We start from the raw sequence: 21,272 nt of genomic DNA, 5'->3' as shown, positions 1-21,272 counted from the left end.
AAGAAATCGATGGGTGATCGTCAGAGAGACTAACCTGTATAGTTGCTGGTGGTGCTCTGAGTTGGCAAAGATTCTGTCTGTGCTTCTGTCTGTGCTTCTGTCGGCACCTGGGCTTCGGTCTGCAGATCCGGCTGCAGCTGGATGGTCGTGCGGTTCCAGTCCTCTGGCAGCGATGTAGCAGCGGTGCTCTGTAAGTCCTCGGGGCTCAGCGAGGAGCCCCTAGCTAGGACCACAGCACTGAGAAGGGCGCATAGAAGCATCCAGAGGTGGGTGCCTGTGGTTTGAGTGCTGGGTCCCACTTTGGGTGACATGGGGTCAGGTAATGAAGAAGAGGAGCTCTGCAAGAGGAAAGAAGGAGCAGGGACTCACAGCCTCATGGTTGGGTGCTTTGACTCGAGCCTCTGAATGAGTCGAAAGATCCTTTAGAAGAAAGTTTGCTTTCCTTCTATCTCTTTTCCTGTCTTCTCCTCTGTGTCTCCTCTCCTCTCTCCTCCCCTCCTTTCCTCTCTTCTTACTTCTTCTCTTTTCTTTTTATCTGTCCTCTTCTCTTCTTCTTCTCTCTTCAGTCTCTTGGCGAAGAGAAGAAAACCCCCTCTGCACTCAAACTCATGATGCTGCCGTGCTGCAAGAAGGTATGACAGAGAAAGACAGACAGTGAGGGAGTGTGTATGTTAATGCATGTATGTGTATGGTAGATCCAGCTGTAATCTGCTCTCACATGCTGCTGTTTCCTCTCCAGCCCTCGCCTCTCTGTCCCTCAGCTCGTGTTCTCGCTGCTCACTCGCTCCGCTGCTCTCTCTCTCTCTCTCCCCTCCTGATATCCCGCTGGCTGACTGAGCTCTTGCATAACAGTAACTCATTCGCTGAGCTGTGCTGAGCTGTAACTCATGCAGCCTTAAGTCCTGATATTCCTGGTTGGTTGCTGCTCTTTCCCTCTCTGCCCCTCTCACCGTGTTCCCCTCTTGCTTTGTAGTTGCACTGTATTGACTGTACAGACAGTTGAAGGTGTCACTTCGACTTTTACCGGAAAGCCATTCAGACTGATCAATACTTGCTATTGGATCACGCTGTAGATCACGAGCCAGAAGGTTAGCTTGTCACCCCAGCTTAGCCAACATGCATACAGTTTGAACACAGAGTACAACTGGTAGAAGGGGACTGAAAACTAAAGCACAACCTATTGTGCTTGGAGATTGTGGCATAGCAGTGTACAGGGTACATACATAGCTGCCGTAGATTTGGCTAATATGCACCTTTACAAAAATACTACATGGACAAAATGGCTACCATGAATATAGAGACATCAAGAACTGTATCCACAGGGGCTGCCTGTGTTTTCTACAAGTTTTGCAGTTTTTGTTGAGCAATAGATTAGCAAAATTGTTGTGTTTGTGCAACAGCAATAGTGTAAAGAGTCCATAGGCTATAGGCAGTGTTGGAAGATGTAGTGAGCTACGTAATGAGCTACTCTACATCAAAGTAAAACTTTCACTACATTGAATCTATCCCCAAAGAAATGTAGCAAGCTAAGCTAGGAGAAAATGGCAAAAGTAGCTTGCTACTTGCAAAGCTACTTTATATCAAATTAGCATTTTCTAAGTGCAAAGAAAAAATGTCAAACAAATAAGCATGCAAAAAATGTCCAGTTGGACGTTTATCATTAAACAACTGACTTAAAATTTCCAACTTTTCTTTTTTCTCTTTTTTTTGAAGACTTTGTGACATTTGAACATGTTCTCCAATAACATGACATCATCAGTCAACCTATCGCTCTCTCCCTTTCTCTCTCCTCTTCCTACTTAATGCATTTCTCTGTCTCTTTCACTAGGCTACCTGGCTATTACAGTAATTCAAAAACAGAATTCCAAAATATATTTTTCAGTCAATAAAACCATTATAAATAAAAGACAGTAATATAAACAATAAAAATAACAGATCTGAATTAAATCTTTTCTTTCTGGGGCAACACATTCTCACTCTGACCTCGTCACATATTGACATTTTGGTCATGGACTTTCCATGTCCATATACGATATGCAAGGTACCTCAGGTGCAAGTTTTGGGACACCGTGTCAAGTTCTGCCTGTTACATGCATTGTCTTTTTTAAAGATACACAAATACAGATACAGAAATTTAATGTTTACATACAGTCTCTCTCTTAATAAACCCACTGTCGGTACAACACCGTAAATTGACTTTTTTCCCTCCTTCAACATCAAACACACATGGTTGGGTTTGGGCAACAAAAGCAAGTGCTTGGTTTTAGGAAAAAGAACAGGGTTTGGCTTAAGAATCGTATGGGACACGAACACTGCTCTCTCTGGTGAAAGTTGGTATTTGTTGGACCCAGGCACCACCCATCCCGCTCATCCCACTCAGACTTTCACCACCTTACCTTTTGTCTTTCTCCCACCGCGTTTCCCCCTGATGCTGCTGGGTGCTGTTAAATTATTGCGGCAACCGACCGCATATCATGTTGACATTAAAGGACGCCTTTTTTGTTGGTTTCTGACCCTGCAAGTCACTGATCAAGCACTGGATTTCAGCAACTTCAGAGAAAGACCGGGCTCTTTGGAGGGACATTAGAACATAAACATGTCCTGGAAAAATCACTCTCTCCTCTCTTAATACTGTTCTCTGTCTCTCTAGGTCCTTTCTTGGCCCATGGTTTGTCTGTTTCTCTAGTCTCCACTGCAAATCTACACAGTCTATGGGCAAGGCAAATAAGAGACACATCAAGAAGTGCAATGTAGCCAAACAGAGGCAGGGTAGGGAGGGTCTTGCCAAGAAAAGCCAATAGCAAAATGGCAAGCACAATAAACTAAGGGATTCGTATGTGATGTCATACTGAAGTGCTGCCTTTGTCTACATGCCTCTGTCTGGCACTAATGTCAGTTACATTTCTTATCCTCAGTTTTATTACCCCTACTTTTATCCAGATCTCAACAGAAAAAAGTCTGCTGTACTTCGGAGTTTTTCCTCGGAAAAAGAGCTTGTAACTGTTGTGGATGCTACTGCGCTACTTGGTCAATTAATCAACTTCGCTACTGAAAAGCTGTTTGACTCAGAAAGTAGTGATGTTACCACCATGCTACTGAGAATTGTAGTTAGGTTACTAACGTCGGTACTTGTAGTGTCGCTACTTTACAACACTGGCTATAGGGCAGGACGGTGGGGTAGTGAATGGGTCAAACAAGCACAGCACTTTTACCCAAGGGACGGCTATTGGGTAAAAGCAGTCCCTTGGGTAAAAGTACTGTGCCCAAGGGCTCCTATTTGTGTCCTGTGTAAAAACAAAAATCACTGTTGAGTGATTTTAAGAATGTGACATCACATTACGTTGATGTAATTATTTTAACTCAAACCATGGTCTTTTTTTTTTTTTTTTTTTTTTAAACCTAACCACATACTTTTGTCATCTAAACCTAAGACAATAAACCTACAAATGAAGTAAACCTATGTTGGAAGTTTATTTTAAAATTAGACTGTATGCACTACATGAGCAGAAACTGTACATTTACCAACATGATCTTATTCCTGCTTGTTATATTTGGTTGCTTGGGCAAAAGCCTCTTTCTTGCTCTTTATACTACGTGTGTTACTCTTAATGTCTAATAATTGGTTTATATTGGAATTGGTTGAAAACCTCCCATGTGGATGCTAAAGGTTGCATTGTGTGCCTGTATCTGATGCAGAGGGCCACTGACTAGGCTGTGTCTTTTGATGCCCTGGGAGTGAGACCCGATGGACATTTCCTGTGAACACAGAATTTATTTTGAAAACAAAACTATGCATCTAACAAGCAGAAATTCACATGCCATCTCTGAGCATCCAAAAGTGACACTAGAGGGGAGTGTCGTAGTTAAACATGTAAAGCCACTGACTGAGAGTCTGTTTATGATGAGTTGGGAGTGAGAATGTGTTGATTAAAAACAAAACTTGGGTAATACTTCATAGGAATTTTTTATAAAGTTTTTCTAGACATTTTATAACATTTTTGTTGTCTTTCATTCGGCCTCCCATAAGGTCAGTTTGCAGAGATATACTTTCATTTTTTCTTTTATCTCTGCTCTCCTTAATGACATTCAACAGAAAACTTTTTCTGGGGCCATATAGAGCCTAGGAAAGTGAGTACTATATGATTTATATAGTTGTTGGGTGAACTATTCCTCGAACTGACACACAGACGTATAAATTCAACTGGGGACTGAGGGGAACTTGCTGGCAGCAAGTATTGGATACTAGCTGTGATGTTTACAGTGCTATAAGGCTCAGACACAGTTTGACATATCTGGGTAAAAAAAATATACCATTTAGGTCAACTCTCCATTACAGATGGCTTCAGTTACTGTGGCTGTTGCATACTTACAACACACAAACCCCTGTATTATTGAAGAACTCACTTGTGGCTCTGTGCCAGTAACTTTGACATAATTCACACTAATGTTTTACTCCATGCTGGTGTGCCATTTTTCTTTATAGCTGGAATAAATTGCTATCACTTTTGCACAGCGCTGTGTAATGTAACATTACAGAATTGGACTAGTCGATAAAGAAGAACATTCATAATATGCTTGTCTGTATTTCTTATTGTCCCCTGTTAAATTTTATTCAAAAGATCTAACGTCAGACATTTTTGTATTGTCACAATGTCAGCTAACCCACAAATTTTGCTTTGCTCATTGTGATATATTGACTGAGCCCAGCATCCAGTTGCTTAGCTTAGTCCCAGTGAATTATTTCCACACATAAATCTTGAAGCACAAGCTGAACTCACAAGATTGGCATATGCTCTGCAAGCCATAAAAATACTGGCTAAGGTCTAGTGCTGCCCCCTGAAAGTCAAAGAGTCAAATCATCAGCTGGAGACCCTCCAGTCAACTGAGAGTCTTTCGGACATTTCAGTCCCTAGAAGTAGCTGACAAGTCAGCAATCCTTGCTTTAATGTGGCTGTCCGGGGTAAAACCACTACTCTATTACTACTACTAACTACAGGAAGCATCAGTAGAAGAGTTCAGTGTTACAAACTACAACAAGCTTTTCAGGTACTCAATTAATTCAACATGAGTGTTTTTGAAGCTCTTGTGGTTTTTACTTGCAACCATGCAGTGAGAAAACGTGACTCCAGTACCTGCCTACCCTCCCCTCTGTCTCTGAGTGTGTACACCATCTCCCATTTGTGTTGTAGCTGTGTGCATGCATACTCATGTGGGACTGTAAGTGTCACAGGTGGATGCTCAGGTGTAATATGATGACCCTGATGGCTCTTGTTGATAGCTCTCTGGTCAGAAAGTCCATGCAAAGACATGAATAATTGAGGCATCTGAGACCAAAAATAGGAGAAAGAGATGGAGAGAGAAAAGAAAAGAGATGGAGGTGGGGAGCAATTGAAGAGTGAGAGAGGGGTAGGCAGAGTGAGCAATGACATGAGAGCGGGAGGAAAACAATCAGAGAGAGAGAGAAGGAAAGACAGCGAGAGATTGGACAAGAAAGACAGATGAAGTAAGATGCAACGCTTTTAGCCTGAGAAAACTGCCATCTATCAAATGTTCGGCCAGTAAATGGGGACGCGGTGGGCTCTGCTGCCGCGAACTACATTATTTACAGCCACAGCTTTGCCAAAGTGGACACAGGAAAGGCTTCAAAGGACTGATCCAAGATTTTATTTTAAGACATCAAATTATAGCTGCACTAGGCGAGGTTTTTATGGTAAAAATACACCCATCCTATCAGTATGAATCAGAAAAAGGGGTTTGAGGGTGGTTTCAGGTGTCAGGGTTTAATTGATGTTGGGAAATGGTCTTAATGCATGGAAAGTGTGAACTTAAAATGTTGGAGCAAAATATAATAGTGATGAGTTAGCAGTCTTTGCAGGAAAAGCCTCAGTTTAACACTGAATCCACTGCCCACTATGAGGAAGGAACTGTTGTTATGTGATATCTACATACAAAATTCAGCATTTAAACATTCATTTTTAAAGATGCATCAATTAATATGTTTTTTGTAACGTGGAAGGGGTCCCTTGTAGAGACACACAGAACCCGAACTGAAGGAATTCTAACCAGGAGCAGTTTCAGCTGGTTGCAATCTGCATTCCTCACCACTAGATGCCACTAAATCCTACACACTGCTTCTTTAAAAATAAATCTTTGAACAGATTTGTTTACAAAATCATTCAGAGCGACTGCATGTAGTCCCACTCACTGAACTGAAACACAGCTGATCATCCATTTCAGCTCGCTAGCTGTTAAACTGCGATCAGAGAATTTATGTAAACCATGTATATTTCCGTGACACCTAATTATGAATAAAATATTACTACCACTTCCTTCTTCAAGACTACAAGACATTGGAGGGAGGTAGAGGGGCAGGCTTGAGCGACTCAGCAACTCACTGAGGGCTTATGCTTTTTGTTGTACATTCAGTAAACAAATCACTGAGCATGCACCATTCCCTCGCAGTGCTCGACCGGAGTTCCGACTGCGGAGTCCCACGCACTGAACTAAAACGTGGCTGAATGTTCAGTTCAGTTCATTAACTAGTGAAGTGAGAATGGCCATTTGTGAATAATAAGCCAGTGAGCTGAGAATTTAGTTGGATCTTGTGATGCGCGGGATCGAACCAGGTGGGTTTGGGCAACCCTACTAGATCAGTGGCTCCCAACTTGTGGGCCACGGGTCCATTCTGAATGGACTGCAAGTGACGTCAAGTTTGTAAAAAATTAAATCAAAAAATATTTTGAAGCACAGTGAACTGAGTTTTTATTTTGAAGTGTGGTTTCCTACTGTAGAGTGAGTGACAATCAGATGTCTGCTTAACAGAGACAGCAAACTAGCTCAATGACATGGCCAAACAGAAGTATGACGTTATATTTAATTGTGTGGACCTTGAACTCATGATGAAGAAGAAATCTGGAGCCTGTGCTTAGACCAGTTGGGAACCACTGTAATAGATAATATCATAGTTTCAGGCAGGCAGGCCAAAATGTGACAAAGCAGCACTTTCAGTAAGTTATTAATAACTTACAGAAACATTGCTCTATTTCTCTATTTCTCTCTCTATTTTGTACAGCACATTTATTTTTGCAACACTTCATTAAAAAAAATAAATATTTAGACTTCAAGACATGAGGAAGAGGGAGAAGGGCGGGCTTGACTCATCGACTCAGGGCTCATGTCCACTGTGTTGTATGTTCAGTGGACAAATCACTGAACATACAACACTCAAGGACCAAGACAGTCTCAGGCTTGAATCACTCAGTGAGTCCCTGCACGTTCGCTCGCAATTGACTGAGAACTCAACTGAGCTGTGAAATAAACAGATAGTTTTTAGGAAGTGATTCAGTTCAGTTCCTTCAGCCAAAAACATTTGTTCTTTTGAGAGAAACATTCACCAACAGCACAACACCACTCCATTGTCATCAATCTTAAGTCAGATGTTTTAAAAAAGCTCTGATAAACTCACTGCGTGTTATCTGACCAGCACCAAACAGTAGACAGACACAGTTAGTGACTAGTTAAAGTGGAATATCTGATAGGTAAAGAGCTTCGGATTTTTGTCAGGGGGCCAAAACTTACACTCCGACTAAATGTTTAAGTTCTCTGTGTCTGCTGGATGTGTATGTAGGGAAGTGATTGCTAACACAGTCGCCATAGCAACTTAATACCTCGTCAGTGTTGCGTCTTCAATTTGTATCACTGACTGACGTAAACACAGTTTGTTCATAGGGCAATTATTTACTCTAAGGCCCGCATAAACATTAACATTGAATAATGTATAGTGTCCTTAATATGCTACTTGCAGTACTTTTTCACATAAATAAATCATAACCACATCAATAATGAAACACACTATATGTATAACCAGTGCAAAGCAATGAGATTGTCACTGGGCAGACTATCATTCTCTATCAGCCTCTACTCTGAAATTCAAACACGAGAGGAAGTAGAAAGTGACTGACAGATGTCCATCACATGTTCACACTTTAAAGACCACGGTGTTAACTCGTAGAATTGAGTGTGAGTTTTATGCACTGCCAGTGGTACAGTTTGAGTGGATAGCACTTGTGAGAAGGATTATGTGGATTAAGGAAGCAGCTTGATAGATCGGGTTGAGACCGATGGAATTCACATTCATCACGCTCCGTTCTGTGGAAAATGTGAGACTGAGGCCTTTTTTTTTTAATCGTTTATTGAACAAAGAAGTCTCTCCAAGAAAACAGTAAGCATAGCGTATCATGGATCAGACAGCATCACAACTTACCGACACACTGTTTTTAGTTACGCTGTAATGAGAGAAATGAAAAGGCTGTAGCTTTTGCAAAATACAGTAGTAAGCACTGTTTAAAGCTGTAATTGAAATATTGGCCACTTGGTGGCGACAGAACAAGCTGTTAACATTTAAAATGTATAAGTTCATAAGCTAACTTTTTAGTTGCTTATTTACACATTACACCAAACATGGTGCAGTGGTTAGCATTGTCACCTCACAACAAAAGGGTTCTTGGTTCAATCACCAGGGTGGGGGAGCCCTTTGTGAGTAGTTTGCTCCTATAGTCCAGAGACACGCTGGCTAGGTTAATGACTAGGTTGGTGACTCTAAATTGGCCGTAGGAGTGAATGTGAGTGCAATGGTTGTCTGTCTCTATGTGTCCAGGGTGCACCCTGCCTCTCACCCAGTGTCTGCTGGAATAGGCTCCTAAAGTTTTGGCTGCAAAGCCAAATCAAAGAGTTAAAAGAAACGCTATATGGGCTGATAACAAATGACAGCTTTCATAATACATTTTCATAAATTTTTATCTATTGCCAATATCAATGTACTGAACTGTGCAGCTGTAGTATGTGCATTCTGAAATGTGAGGCTTGCTGCTTCTAGTGTACTTGCACAGTTGGTATTGATTAACAGGGTGCAAAGGAAATTCATGTGTATTTAAAATATTATTAACAGCTGATTTTGTATGCCTTGGTCCAGAGAAAGTTCAAATAATTTTAGGTTCTGCCATCTAGAAAAACATGCAACATTGCTACATAAAAAGACAGACAGAGTTCTTTTCTGAGCTTATCAGCCAGAGGGAGGAAACAGGGAAACAGGCACTCACTTTGTTTTGATGATTATTAAAGCCACATGCATGTACACTGTAATTATCTTGAAAAGTATTAAACATAAGAAATCTGTCTCTGTAAACATAAACACACACTCACAGAGGCAGTGGCAATCTGCAGCTTTGTCACTATCAACCTAATCCCTAATGCGACATCTTAGAGCACATTAAATACTGTTATATAATATAAAAACACAGTACACCAACACACACGAGTACACACATATGCACATGCACTTTAACTCAGTCCACTCTCAGTTTGCATTTATACGGAAACATACACATACATATATTATATATTTGTGTATCATGCTTAATTGAATGTGTCATGCCTGTGTCATGTGTCCTTATACGGCACATATTCACCATGGACCCCAGTTTGTATATTCACATGTACGTGTGTATGTGTGTTTGTGTGTGTGGAGCACAGCAGCATATAAAGCCAATAATCAGTACTAAGTATGGAAGTGCAGGGTCACACACAGGACAGAGGGGCTTTCCTCTAACGAGAGGTGAACGAAGGACAAGACATCCCTTCTCACCAGGGTTCACGTAATCTGTGGCAGCAGCTCAAATGATGGAGATCTGGAGGAATTCTTGTGAGGAATCAGGGGATAATGAGACCGCACTGAGCCAAGAGCAGCACTGACTGGGACAAGGTTTGAAACAGTATTTCTCTGCAGCACCTGGAATGCCCTAATTCTGTTTATTCCACTGACACTTTCTTTATATTTTACTTAGAGACTTCATTATTTGGTCCAAACCACTTAACCAAAACTGCTCTGCATACATTTTAGTCTGTGCCTGTTTCTAAATTTTATTTCTAAAGCACCTTTCTAAACAAGTTACAAGGTGCTCTGCAATAAAAACACTGAAGAAAAAGTAACAATAAAACAGAGACACAGAAAATAACTGAGATTAAAACTTGCAGAGAAAAACAATGAAAGGCATTAAAAGTGCATGGAAGGCAAAGTACTTACAAAACAAGGGGTTTACAAAACAAATGAGTTTTTAACAGTATATTCAGGTCTAATACGGCTTGAAGTTTTAAGTCTGTGCATTTAGTTTCCTCTCTGCTAACTCTGATTTGCAAATGTGTGCCTTCATTTCCATGCCCTCAAGCTTAAAGCTGCACTAATCAATATTTATAAAATTATTTTATGCAATCTGGAAGAGGTTGTTCATAGTCAACAAACCCAGCCAGATTACCAAATTCTGCAGTTCCTGTCAGCTCTACAAAGGATTTTAGCATCTTTCATCTCATTGTTTTGGTTTTACAGACTGTAAATATACCATTTTGGTTCACTCTCACTGCTCCCATCAGTCTGTTTCCAGCAAGCAAAATACCTCTGATAAAGTTAGCGATTAACTGGTGAACATAGCAGCACATTTAGCTGCTAAAGAGCCAGATGTTGATGGAGACCATTGACATCAAAATAATGGAAGTGGCCACTGTGTCATCAACCATTGGTTTTTGGACTCCCATTTTGTATGTTTGGAGCCAGAAATCACCATATTTGGATGAGAGGGTGGAGCTGTGGAGGAATGAGGGGTAGATCTAACTTTCTAACTTATAGGCTGTTGTGATACCTCGCAGACAGTCTGTCTGTCAAAGTGGCCTCATCCTTAACCATGCAAACCTTTAGGTAAAATTTAAACGGGGGAGTTTTAAAATATATCAAATACTGATGTTTGGTTAGTGGTACTCAGCATCAGATATGACACACAGAGGCACCCTTTAGCAGCAATATGAGACGCACTGGGCAGCGGTATTTTTTGACACTCCTTGCAACTAGCTGGTATAAAGAGCGAGAAAGTCTGCATAGGGTGGGTGGGAATGGAGGTGGATGGGTCAAACAAACTCTGGACTTTCACCCGGGAGCCCGCTGTTTGTGTCCCAAGTGAAACCAAAAGTCAGTCAAGTTATTTTATTAACAACGTAACATGCTAGTATGTGTAGCTTATCACACTAGTGATTTTACATAAGTACAAACCTACTTATTCAAACCAAACCATGATGGTTTTTTTTTACATCTGACCAGGTGTAATTGTTGCCTAAACCTAAGAAAGTAAACCTAAAGCTAGGTTTTTTTTGTTACCTACCCTCAAAGTTTATTTTGAAAAGAGACAATGTATTTAACAAGCAGAATCTACAAATTTCTTGTGAAAATGGAAGTTTATTTTGAAGGGACTCATTGCATATATAAAGTCGTCGAAATCCGACGCTTGGGCAGTGACTTGCAGTGCCAACAAGAAAAGGCTCTGGTTGCCATTATAGTTTAACGAAATCTGTGTGTGACGGGCGGGAGGGGTGGTGGATGGGTCCAAATAACACTGACTTCCCCCCGAGAGAGCAGTGTTGGTGTCCCGTAAGGTTCTAGAGCCAAACCCTGTTCTTTTTTCCTAAACCTAACCACTTCCTTTTATTACCTAAAACCTAACCGTGTTTTTGTTGTTGAAGGAAAAATACGTCAATTTGTGATGTTGTACCAACATAGTGCATTTATTTTGAAAGAGACCGTAGCCTATGTAAATGATAAATTTCCTGTGTAAATGAAAGTGTATCTTGACTTGGTGTCGCAGAACATCAACAAGCAATGCACCCAGGGTACTTTGTACGTCGTATGTGGACGTAGAAGGTCCATGACTAAAACGTCAATAGAGAAGAGTTAAAAGGAGACTGAATATTGGACTTCAGAAACACAACTCCAAATGAATGCTGATGCTCTATGAAAACAAATTAGCTAGCAAGTTCACCATATTATGCATAAGGGTATTCATATCAGTGTTCCCAAATGTCCAAAAATCAGTGATTGTAGGTTTAAGTGTTGCAGGTCTTTGTCTACATGCTCTTATAGATATGACGATGCATTACATAGTGAAGTTGATGTTCAAAGTGCTTTGTAAAGAAAACAGAGGGTCCATAAAAAGAAAGGACAGGATTCAACAACTACAGCTGGCTAAATTATTTTGTGACAGTAAGATCAGGAACTGAAAGATCCTAGACAGATGTCTCCTGATGGGATTAATCTTAAATTAGCCATTTAGTAATTTTAGCATGACATTAGTGTCCATAGTTAGTTCAAGTTATTTTTAGTATTCAAAATAGAGTTTTCAGGCACACAGTTACAAAACTAAGATGAAAAGTTTTTAAAGCTCACAGTCACGAATGATTTAATATTCCATACTTATCATTTTTTATGTTTTATTTTTAGTGGGAATCTTTTACTTTTGCCTATTTCTTCTCTGGACCTGTCTGCTCCCAGTCTAAGCCAACTCATTACTTTCAGTACATCTGCACTCCATACAAGTCTGCTCCTGCAGCCACAACATCATCTTACCAGCAGTAAACAACTCTCAAGATCTTACCACAGCACAGTGGGATACTGTGAATTGAAGAATCTTCACTGGTAGGATTCATGTTACTCATACTTTACTGACAGTGTTTTACATTAAACAAAGTGTTTTTCTGTAAGCACCAGTGGAGTCCTGGGGCTTCTAAAAACCACATCTGACCTAAGACGAGCGAAGCAGGGGTCAAACAAGAGGAAGGGGATCTAAAGGGCAGGGATCAGGATTGGAGGGCAGCTGGTTCAAATCCTCTGGACAGCTGGGGAATAATCCTGCACAAGAAACCACCGCTGGAGTGTCCTTGAAGTGTCCTTAACCACTTACTCAAGTATTCTGCTCATGACACTATATTACACCATATTTTGGTGAGAAAAATCACATGCCATACATACAATTATATGGAGGATTGAAAGTGATGTCCATAAATAAATGGATAAATAACTGCAGGAATAAATCAATCAATGTATAAATAAATACAGGAATATGTAAAAAACTACATAAATAAATAAATGAGTGTAGAATTGTATAAATAAATAGAGAAATAAATAAATGTCTAAAGGAATACAGGAATAAAGGAAAAAGACAGAAAAATAGAAAGAAAGAAATAGAAATGCAGGAATATAAAAAGAAATACAGATAAGTACATCAAGAAATAAATACAAAAATAAATGTGTAAATTAATACAGTAACATATAAGAAATGCAGAAATAGATGCAGAAATAAATGTGTAAATAAATACAGAAGCATATAAAGAAATACAAAAATAAATGTGTAAATAAATACAGGAATGTATGAAGAAATACAGAAATAAATATAGAAGCATATAAAGAAATACAGAAAAAAAATCAGAAATAAATGTGTGAATAAATTCAGAGGCATATAAAGAAATACATAAATAAAACTGCAAATAAATGCAGAAATAAATACAGAAATAAACAAATAAATCCTGAAAAAACTATGGAAATAAATAGTTACATGAAAGTTGATAAATAAACAGGATATAAATAAATAAATAAATATCTTAAATTTATTTCTACAACTACATTTATTTATTCCTGTTCATTTATTGATACATTTGCCATTTTTAACCCTACATATAATTATTTGTATGTAGATTATGACACATCTTGAAAGAAAAACTACTCCCCACATAGGTTGGTTGACTTGGGGGCACTGAGATTGGAGTGTAGCCTCAAAAAGCAGCTCCTCCATCACTGAGGTAAGTGTGAAAGATGAGATAAGATGAAATTATTGATCTCTGCTGGGAAACTGGGACAGCACAGCATCTGAGGAGAGGAGTGTAAGATGTTGAGAAGTGAAGAAAAACAAAAAAGGACAGAAAAATATGAAACCAGAGGAAGCAAAACTTTTAACTAACTCTAATCAGGCGTTTCTCTGGTTTCTACACGTGCAGATTACCACTCAACACACAAGACCGAAACACTTCAATCTGTAAATCTGTACTCTGAGGATTTAAGTGAAGATCCGAGCTTTGGGTGACTCCCTGCAGCTTTGACGTTAATTTGGGAGACGAGCAGCAGCGTCAGATTAGAAATAAGCAGTCGGACAGATAAACATGCAGTGACACTGTGTGAGGCCAGGAGACTTTGGGACCCCTGGAGCTCGTCTGATCTTCCATTTGATCTACGCTGCGGGGACCTGGCTGCAGTAAGAGTCAATAACTGGGGAGAAGTTGGTATTATTCCAAGAAAGGTCAATGAGAGAGCAGCAGCATGTTGACATGAATGTAGAAACCCTAAACTTTCATATTTCACTTCTCACAGTGCATAATATGCATTTTATATGCTGAAACTAAAGGGAGAAGAGCATTTACACACATTTTCCAAAACAACAAAAATGAAACTTGAAATATAATTAAACAGATGAAAAAAAAAAAAAATAAATATGCATATAAAAACTAAAAACTGATGAAAGACAAATTATCTTGCATTTGGGACGGCTGAAGGTTCAACGACTGAAAGTGCTGTAGAGCTGGCAAACAGCAGACTCACATGGATTTAGATTTGTGTGTGTGTGTGTGTGTGTGTGTGTGTGTGTGTGTGTGTGTGTGTGTGTGTATTATGCGTTTTGGATGTGATTCCTAATCTGAGGTCAGAGTTCGCTGCAATCTGGCACTGCATTTTCTATTTACATTTCAGGTCTCTCACTAAGCTGTAATCCAGAGGGAAACGGATTCCTCTTCTCCATCAGCAACACCAACAGAGTGCTAAAAAGCCTGAATTAAAAAGCTTGGAAATAATAAGAACATGTGTGACCTTAACCAAAATAAATAAATTTGAATTTTTAAAAAACTCTGTATTAATACACATATATAACTACAGCCTGTTAAAATTAACTGACTAAGAATACATCTTCCTTTGGCCCAAACAGTGAGAACTCTGGTGGCTCTCATAAACTAAAACTTGTTTATCATGAACATAAAATATGAGCAGAACATCTCAGCTCTAAGTTTGCAGCACCCTCTTGTGGTTACTAGATGGCATTGCAGTTGCAGTCTCCCTCCACATTTTAATCAAACATATAAAGCTGTTCTTTTCCTGTAATACTTTTGTGTTCCTTTACAAAAGATGTTTGACAAGACTAAGAGGTGCCAGGTTTCAGGAGCAAGGTAAATCATGTGTTGCTTACTGTAATTCATGTAAAATTTTGCTTCAGAAGCATTTCCACCCTGACCAGAATACAGTTCTTACTGAATATTGTGCAAAATATTGTCAATCAGCAGCTTCAGTTCAAATGAGTCTGTATCAGAAAATATATGTATAAATGCACATGTAATGACAGTGAGGAGTGGAATGTGGAAAACTGAGACTGTTGAAATTGCACTAAGGACGTCTCAGACTGTAAGTCTGTTTTGTAAAAAGACGAACGTCTACAGAATGTACTTGTAATTCTTTACACACAAAAAGGGGAAAATATTGGAGCTGATGGTACTTAGAGGTTATTATTTATTGTACAATGGTTTAATTGGTCCAGCCCATCTGAGATAAAATTGGGCTGTATGTGGCCCATGAACTTAAATGAGTTTGACACCCCTGATCTAAAGGATTTCCATGTGATGGCAGGGTGAACTCAGGTTCTGAATATTTCACTCACTGTTATCATAGAGCCTCAATGATGAGTTGGATCTAGCTGATATGATGAGGGGACTTAAAGGGAACACTTAACCCACAAAATGATCATTCATATATCAGTTACTCACCATGTGTTACTTTGAGTTTGTGAAGACAACTTGCATTTTTCTCGCAATTCTCAATGGTCAACGAAGAATCCAAAAATGAAATGGTAAACATTCTTGATGAATTGAAGCAAAGGGGGCCGTGAACAACCTTTTACAAACTCTCACACAACTCTTGCAGTATATTCCACGTCTCATTTCTTCATTCATATACTCAGTACTTCCCAAACACATGCATTTTCACTCAAAACCAAAATATTTAGTTCAAACACTCGCTGATGCATGCTACTCATATGCACGTGTTTTAAGATAATGATGTTTTAGTGAATGCATTTTTTGGGAAGTAGTGAGCATACAACAGGATACATGAGAGCTGGATCATACTGCACAAGTTGTGTGACAGTTTGTAAAGAGATGTTTTGATATAGTTTTGCTGTTGTTAAATGTGTACCTTTTTTTAAAAATATTTTTTGCCTTTAATTGACAGGACAGCTAAGTGTGAAGAGAGGAGAGAGAGAGAGAGAGAGGGAATGACATGCAGCAAAGGGCCACAGGCTGGAGTCGAACCTGGGCCGCTGCGGCAAGAGCCTTGTACATGGGGCGCCTGCTCTATCCACTAAGCCACCAACGCCTCAAATGTGTACCTTTTTTACTCCAATTCAGGCAGAATTTTCTCTGTTACTACATTGTTTATTTACTCTCGAGACATGCAAGAAAAACAAGGTTTTCTTCGCAAATTCATGAAACACATTGTGAGTAACTGATATACAAATGATCATTCTGTGGGTGAAGTGCTCCTTTAAAGAAAATTGGATGTTGCTATTGTTAGACTACTGTGAGTAAACACCAGAAAAACACAGAATATCCCTTTTCAGCCTTGGCAGGAAAGGAAGGTGAGGAAAGTGTGAGATAAATTAGACACACCTGTGATCTGGGGGAGGGGAGAAGCTAACAAAGGAAGCATGGAGGAGAGTAGGAAGGGTGACTTAAGGTTGAATCCAGTTTCTGGACATCTTTGCTAAAAAGAAAGAGAAACAGTAATGTATATAAAAGTAAACAGAGTGGCAGTTGTGTTAAGAATTCCCTGGATTTCCTGGACTTCACTGGGCTGCAGTGTGCTGTTGGAAGTTTGCTGATCCCTCTTGCAGGTATGTATTAATCTTGTTATGTGTGTGCCCTGCTCGCATGTTGCTCCTTGTCTTTATTGGACCTGCACATGTCAAGATAAATCTCCTTTCCTGCAGCTTCCCTCACTTCTCTTATTCTCCTGCCTCAGTATAATGTGCATTACTCCTCATTTTGGATTTTGGGATAGCAAGCTATCTGGGCAGAATTGTGTTTATGCCCATCGTCTGGCACATTTAGGATTAGTCAACCCTACAACGTAACCATGGAGGCAAAGTAAAATAAGCCGGTGCTCATGAGCAGGATTCAGCACCACAGCAGACTGGACAGCTCCGCCTTGAGCTCACGTTTACAGGAAGCTTACAGTGTATTACAGACATGTTTACACGTTTAGTGATTTATGCTGATGGTAGAATATTGTGCAACAATAGTTTAAGGGTCACCATATACTTTTTACAATATTAGGATGACTGGATGAGGCTGCAGCTCAACATATCAAAAGAACATCAAAGAGCATCAGCGTCCTGAGTGGCAGCCTCAGCATTATGTAAGCATTACTGGGAAAAAGGATTGCAAAATAAAATAACTGCTGTGATGGGATGAAAAACATTACCAAAAACCCTATGTGGCCTTTTGGAGACTACATTATGGTGTTCTGTTAGGCCCTAATATTCTTTTATCCTCTTTAGTTTTAATGCTCAGTGTTTTTTGCTCTGTCTATAGGGGGAGATGGTTTTAGGAAAACTTCAGCAATACCCTTATCTCTACTTGGAAGCCATTTAAGTAAACAGAAAGCCTTAAAGTTGGGTAGTCAAAACTCTGCAACAACAACAACAAAAAAAAAAACAGGAGAATTTGAAAATACAGCCCTCATCCCACAGCTGACTTGAATGTGGCCAACACAAATCGCCCAGCGTTGGGTGTCACAGCAGGCTGGTGGCCTGCAGCATCACCTGGTCTAACCTATGTAACAGCAGTAACAAAAAGTTTGCTGATGCAGCAGGGAGTCGGGGCTGTCCAGTCCCCTGGAGGTTGGGATTGTGTAGGCTGAATTTTAGTTGCTTTAGCCACTGACTGGGGGTCCATCTGTGGAGATGGTGCTTGGTATTTTTCTGGTGAGGTTGTTCATAGTGGCAGGGAGTGATTTGAGGCTCTAGCTAACTTAAGCTACATTAATGTACTGTAAACTTGAAGCCACAGCTGTGAGCTGTGAGCTACAATAAGCAGAAGGCTAAGGCCACAATCACACAGTTTGTTTTGCAGGTCGCAAAATGCGCGGTGCGTCACACGGAAAAAATTGAATGCCACTAGTAAAAAAAAAAAAAAAAATGCTTGCTGCACCTTTTTATTAATGCCAGGCAACCACCCCATCATGTCCAACTGATTAATTCTCATTAATGCGAATGAGCAAAAAGATCAAAGTTATTAGCCATAAAACCAAAACAATGAACTAAAAGATGCAAATAACATTCTTAATGGGTTTGTTAGGTCAAGTTAATTCTTTCAATTTACAAACAGGCTATTAATCCATTGAAATAAATTTTGATTTTAGCAGTTTTAAGGCTCATTTTAAAGTGTGACTGTTTTGTGGTAGAACAATAAATAATTTAAATAAAGAACAATTTTATTATTTCTCCACCAGAATCACAGTACACTTATTGCAGCAGCATTTAGGTGATAATGTAAAAAGATAAACACATATGTTAACACCTGGACAAATACTGTAACTACTATGTGAAACAGAAAATGGAGGAGCAATACTACATATGATCTGTGACAACTTTTGTGATAATTAAACTCCCTAACAAGTCTATAACACTTCCCATTATCGCACACACACACACACACACACACTGGGAAATCCTTGTGAAGAGTAAAGCCATTGACAAATTTTTACACAGTTTAAGACTAAAAGAGGTTTAGAGAGAATTAGCTAATAGTGATTGGGTTATGTAAGCTCAAAGGTCCACTGAAGAGGAGACAAACACACACACTCACACACGCAGGCAGGCATGCACACACACACACACACACACACACACACACACACAAATGATATTCAAAGCAGTCAGAGGCCAGTAGTGTATAAAATACACAAACTATGTCTACATGAAACGCGACATTTCCTTCATTCTTTTGTACTAAATATCCCTACTTCTTCACCTTTTTCACACATTATAGGAGATTGAGTGGTTAATCTCTTCAAATGTCTCCCTTGCTTTCACCAGGCAGCCAGGGCTTTTGTTTGCTGAACGAGAAGCTAAGAATTAATCCTCATTACACAATGAAGGAAAAGCTGTTGGTGAGTTCAAATGCTGCATGTGTGAATGTTCATCATGTGACAGCCCTGTGTATATGGTTTTAAATACACCACTTTCATGTAACACTCCATGAGTTTAAGGTGTTGTGTAACTTCTGACCGAGGTCTGCTCCTGGCAGGAAAATGTCACTTTATAGACTTGGTTAGTCAAACATTTCCACCAAGCCACATCTGCCAACTGTATCACTGTGCAGAAGGAAGAGTGCATCTACTCATGGACAATAGCAATGGTGGGTCTTCACAGACAGTTGCTTGGGGTGCAACCCAGAAGGGGTGGGTGCCAAAATGGCATTAAATAACCCTAGATAAAGCCCTAGATAAATAACAGAGAAAAATAAAAACATATTGATAATCCACTTTAGTTAAAAGAAGCAACTGCCCACGGGAAGTCAAACACAATTTCAATGCCAGGGCTTTAGCCTGTTTGACCAGAAATTATTTGTTTTTCACAGACACAACAGGTGGCAGTTTAAAGGGACAGCTCATCCCCAAATCAAAAATACTTATTTGTCCTCTTACATATAGTGCTGTTTATCAAACTAGATTGTTTTGGTGTGAGTTGTTGTTTAGTGTTGGAGATATTGGTCAAAAAATGTCTGCCTTCTCATCAATACAATGGAAATAATTGGCACAAAAAAACATCTGAAAAACTCAACAGCAACGTCTCTTTACAGAAATTATGACTCGGTCACTCAAGTTAATCCACAGACCTTGTTGCGAGCAGTTTCATAGGAACTATTTTTTATCTACTACACCCACCATGCAGGAGGAAGCATGCATCTACTGCTAGCTCACCTAGCACCACTGAGCTAGCTAATGTTACAGCTCAGCCAAGGAGGGCACCATTGATGTTTACATTTTGCTCTGTCAGGAGCACGAGCCGCTTGATGCTAGATGCACGCTTCCTTCTGTGTGGTGATACAGTTGGTAGGTGTAGTTCAATAGAAAATAAATAGTTCCTACATGAAACTGCTCCAAACAAGGTCTGTGGATTATCTTGAGTAACAGGGTCATGATTTCTGGAAAGAGACATTGCCGTTGAGTTTTTCAAATGTAATTTATTAGTACTTTGAGCACCACAAGCCGAGTGCCATCTAGTTTCATTATATTTGAGAGAAGGCAGACATTTCTACGGGCGATATCTTCAACACTCTGCAACTCACACCAAAACAATCTAGACCGATAAATAGCATTACAGGTAAGAGGGAAAATATGTATTTTTGTTTTTGGGGTGAACTGTCCCTTTAAGATATTAAATCATACTATTTTCTCTTTAAATAACGGTGTACATTAAATTGTGACATTTATGTTAAAATATTTCTACAGTGATGGTTCTCCTTCACCAGGCTCCTATCTGAGAAATGAACCTGTGTGCACAACGTCAGTGAATCCTCTAGAGGGCGACTGCAGCCTGTGGTCCTCATCCTGCTCTATTTGGTTCAAACTCTGTGATGTGTTAAAGATCCTTGTTGAGGATTATATGACTTAAAATGATGAATTTCAAATAATTGTTATTAATAAAACCATTGATTTTATAATTGGTCCCTCTCTCAGACACACACACTAACATACTTCATAGCATGTTGTGTGATTAACATGGTAATTTTTATCTTTTTCATCTCTTTAAGAATTCTGTAATATTCTATTTATATGTCTTTTTATTATTAATCTATGCAGAATTCCATCTCCCCTTCCCAAGCATCCCCACTATTCTAATACTGTTGTGTTATGTTCCTCATTGTTTCCCTCTTAGCTTGATTACATTCCTGTGTAGAGACAGTTATGCTGCAAAAACCCTAGTATACACGCACACGCCCTTGTGCAAACTTTACTCACCGTTGATTGGTCGATACACAGCCAGAGAGGGTGGGGTGGGGGGGGGGGGAGCCGTGATTAATTAGCATACCTATCCAAACTCATAAATGCGCCGGCAGCCTCACCTGATGCTTCAAACAGCATCAAACACACGGAGGAGGAGAGGGACTTCGAGAGTAGTGCATGGCACGAGAGTCCAACACGGTGGAAGTAAAATTCAGATTGGGAGAAGCAAGTTCAGGCAAGTTCACTCACCTCACAGAGACGCACATAGCCAGGTCCGGTCACCGTCTGCGGTCTGTGCGTAAAAGCGCACAGCCAAAACAGAACTTCACGCACCTCCAGGAGACTGCTTCCCTCTTCT

The 21,272-nt window shown here is 39.7% G+C and overlaps 1 protein-coding gene across 2 annotated transcripts in view; it reads right to left on the bottom strand.

Moving 5' to 3' along the window:
- zgc:162331 (uncharacterized protein LOC793007 homolog) overlaps positions 1–21,243 on the bottom strand; it is a 52,594-nt gene extending 31,351 nt beyond the window's left edge. The window contains exons 1-2 of one of the 2 annotated variants that reach the window (XM_049566663.1): positions 21,164–21,243; positions 35–622 (exon numbers count right to left, since the gene is read on the bottom strand). In XM_049566663.1, coding sequence (XP_049422620.1) covers positions 35–311 — 277 coding nt within the window. In that variant the 5' untranslated portion in view covers positions 312–622; positions 21,164–21,243. Of the gene's footprint in view, positions 1–34; positions 623–718; positions 1,350–21,163 lie in introns of those variants that run through there. The other variant, XM_049566665.1, reaches the window with a different exon arrangement.
- Positions 21,244–21,272: the final 29 nt, after the last annotated feature.

Source organism: Epinephelus fuscoguttatus, linkage group LG22 (assembly GCF_011397635.1).
Source record: "Epinephelus fuscoguttatus linkage group LG22, E.fuscoguttatus.final_Chr_v1".
NCBI lineage: Eukaryota > Metazoa > Chordata > Actinopteri > Perciformes > Serranidae > Epinephelus > Epinephelus fuscoguttatus.
Note: the sequence above shows the minus strand (reverse complement) of the source record. Positions and strands in the feature narration are given on the sequence as shown.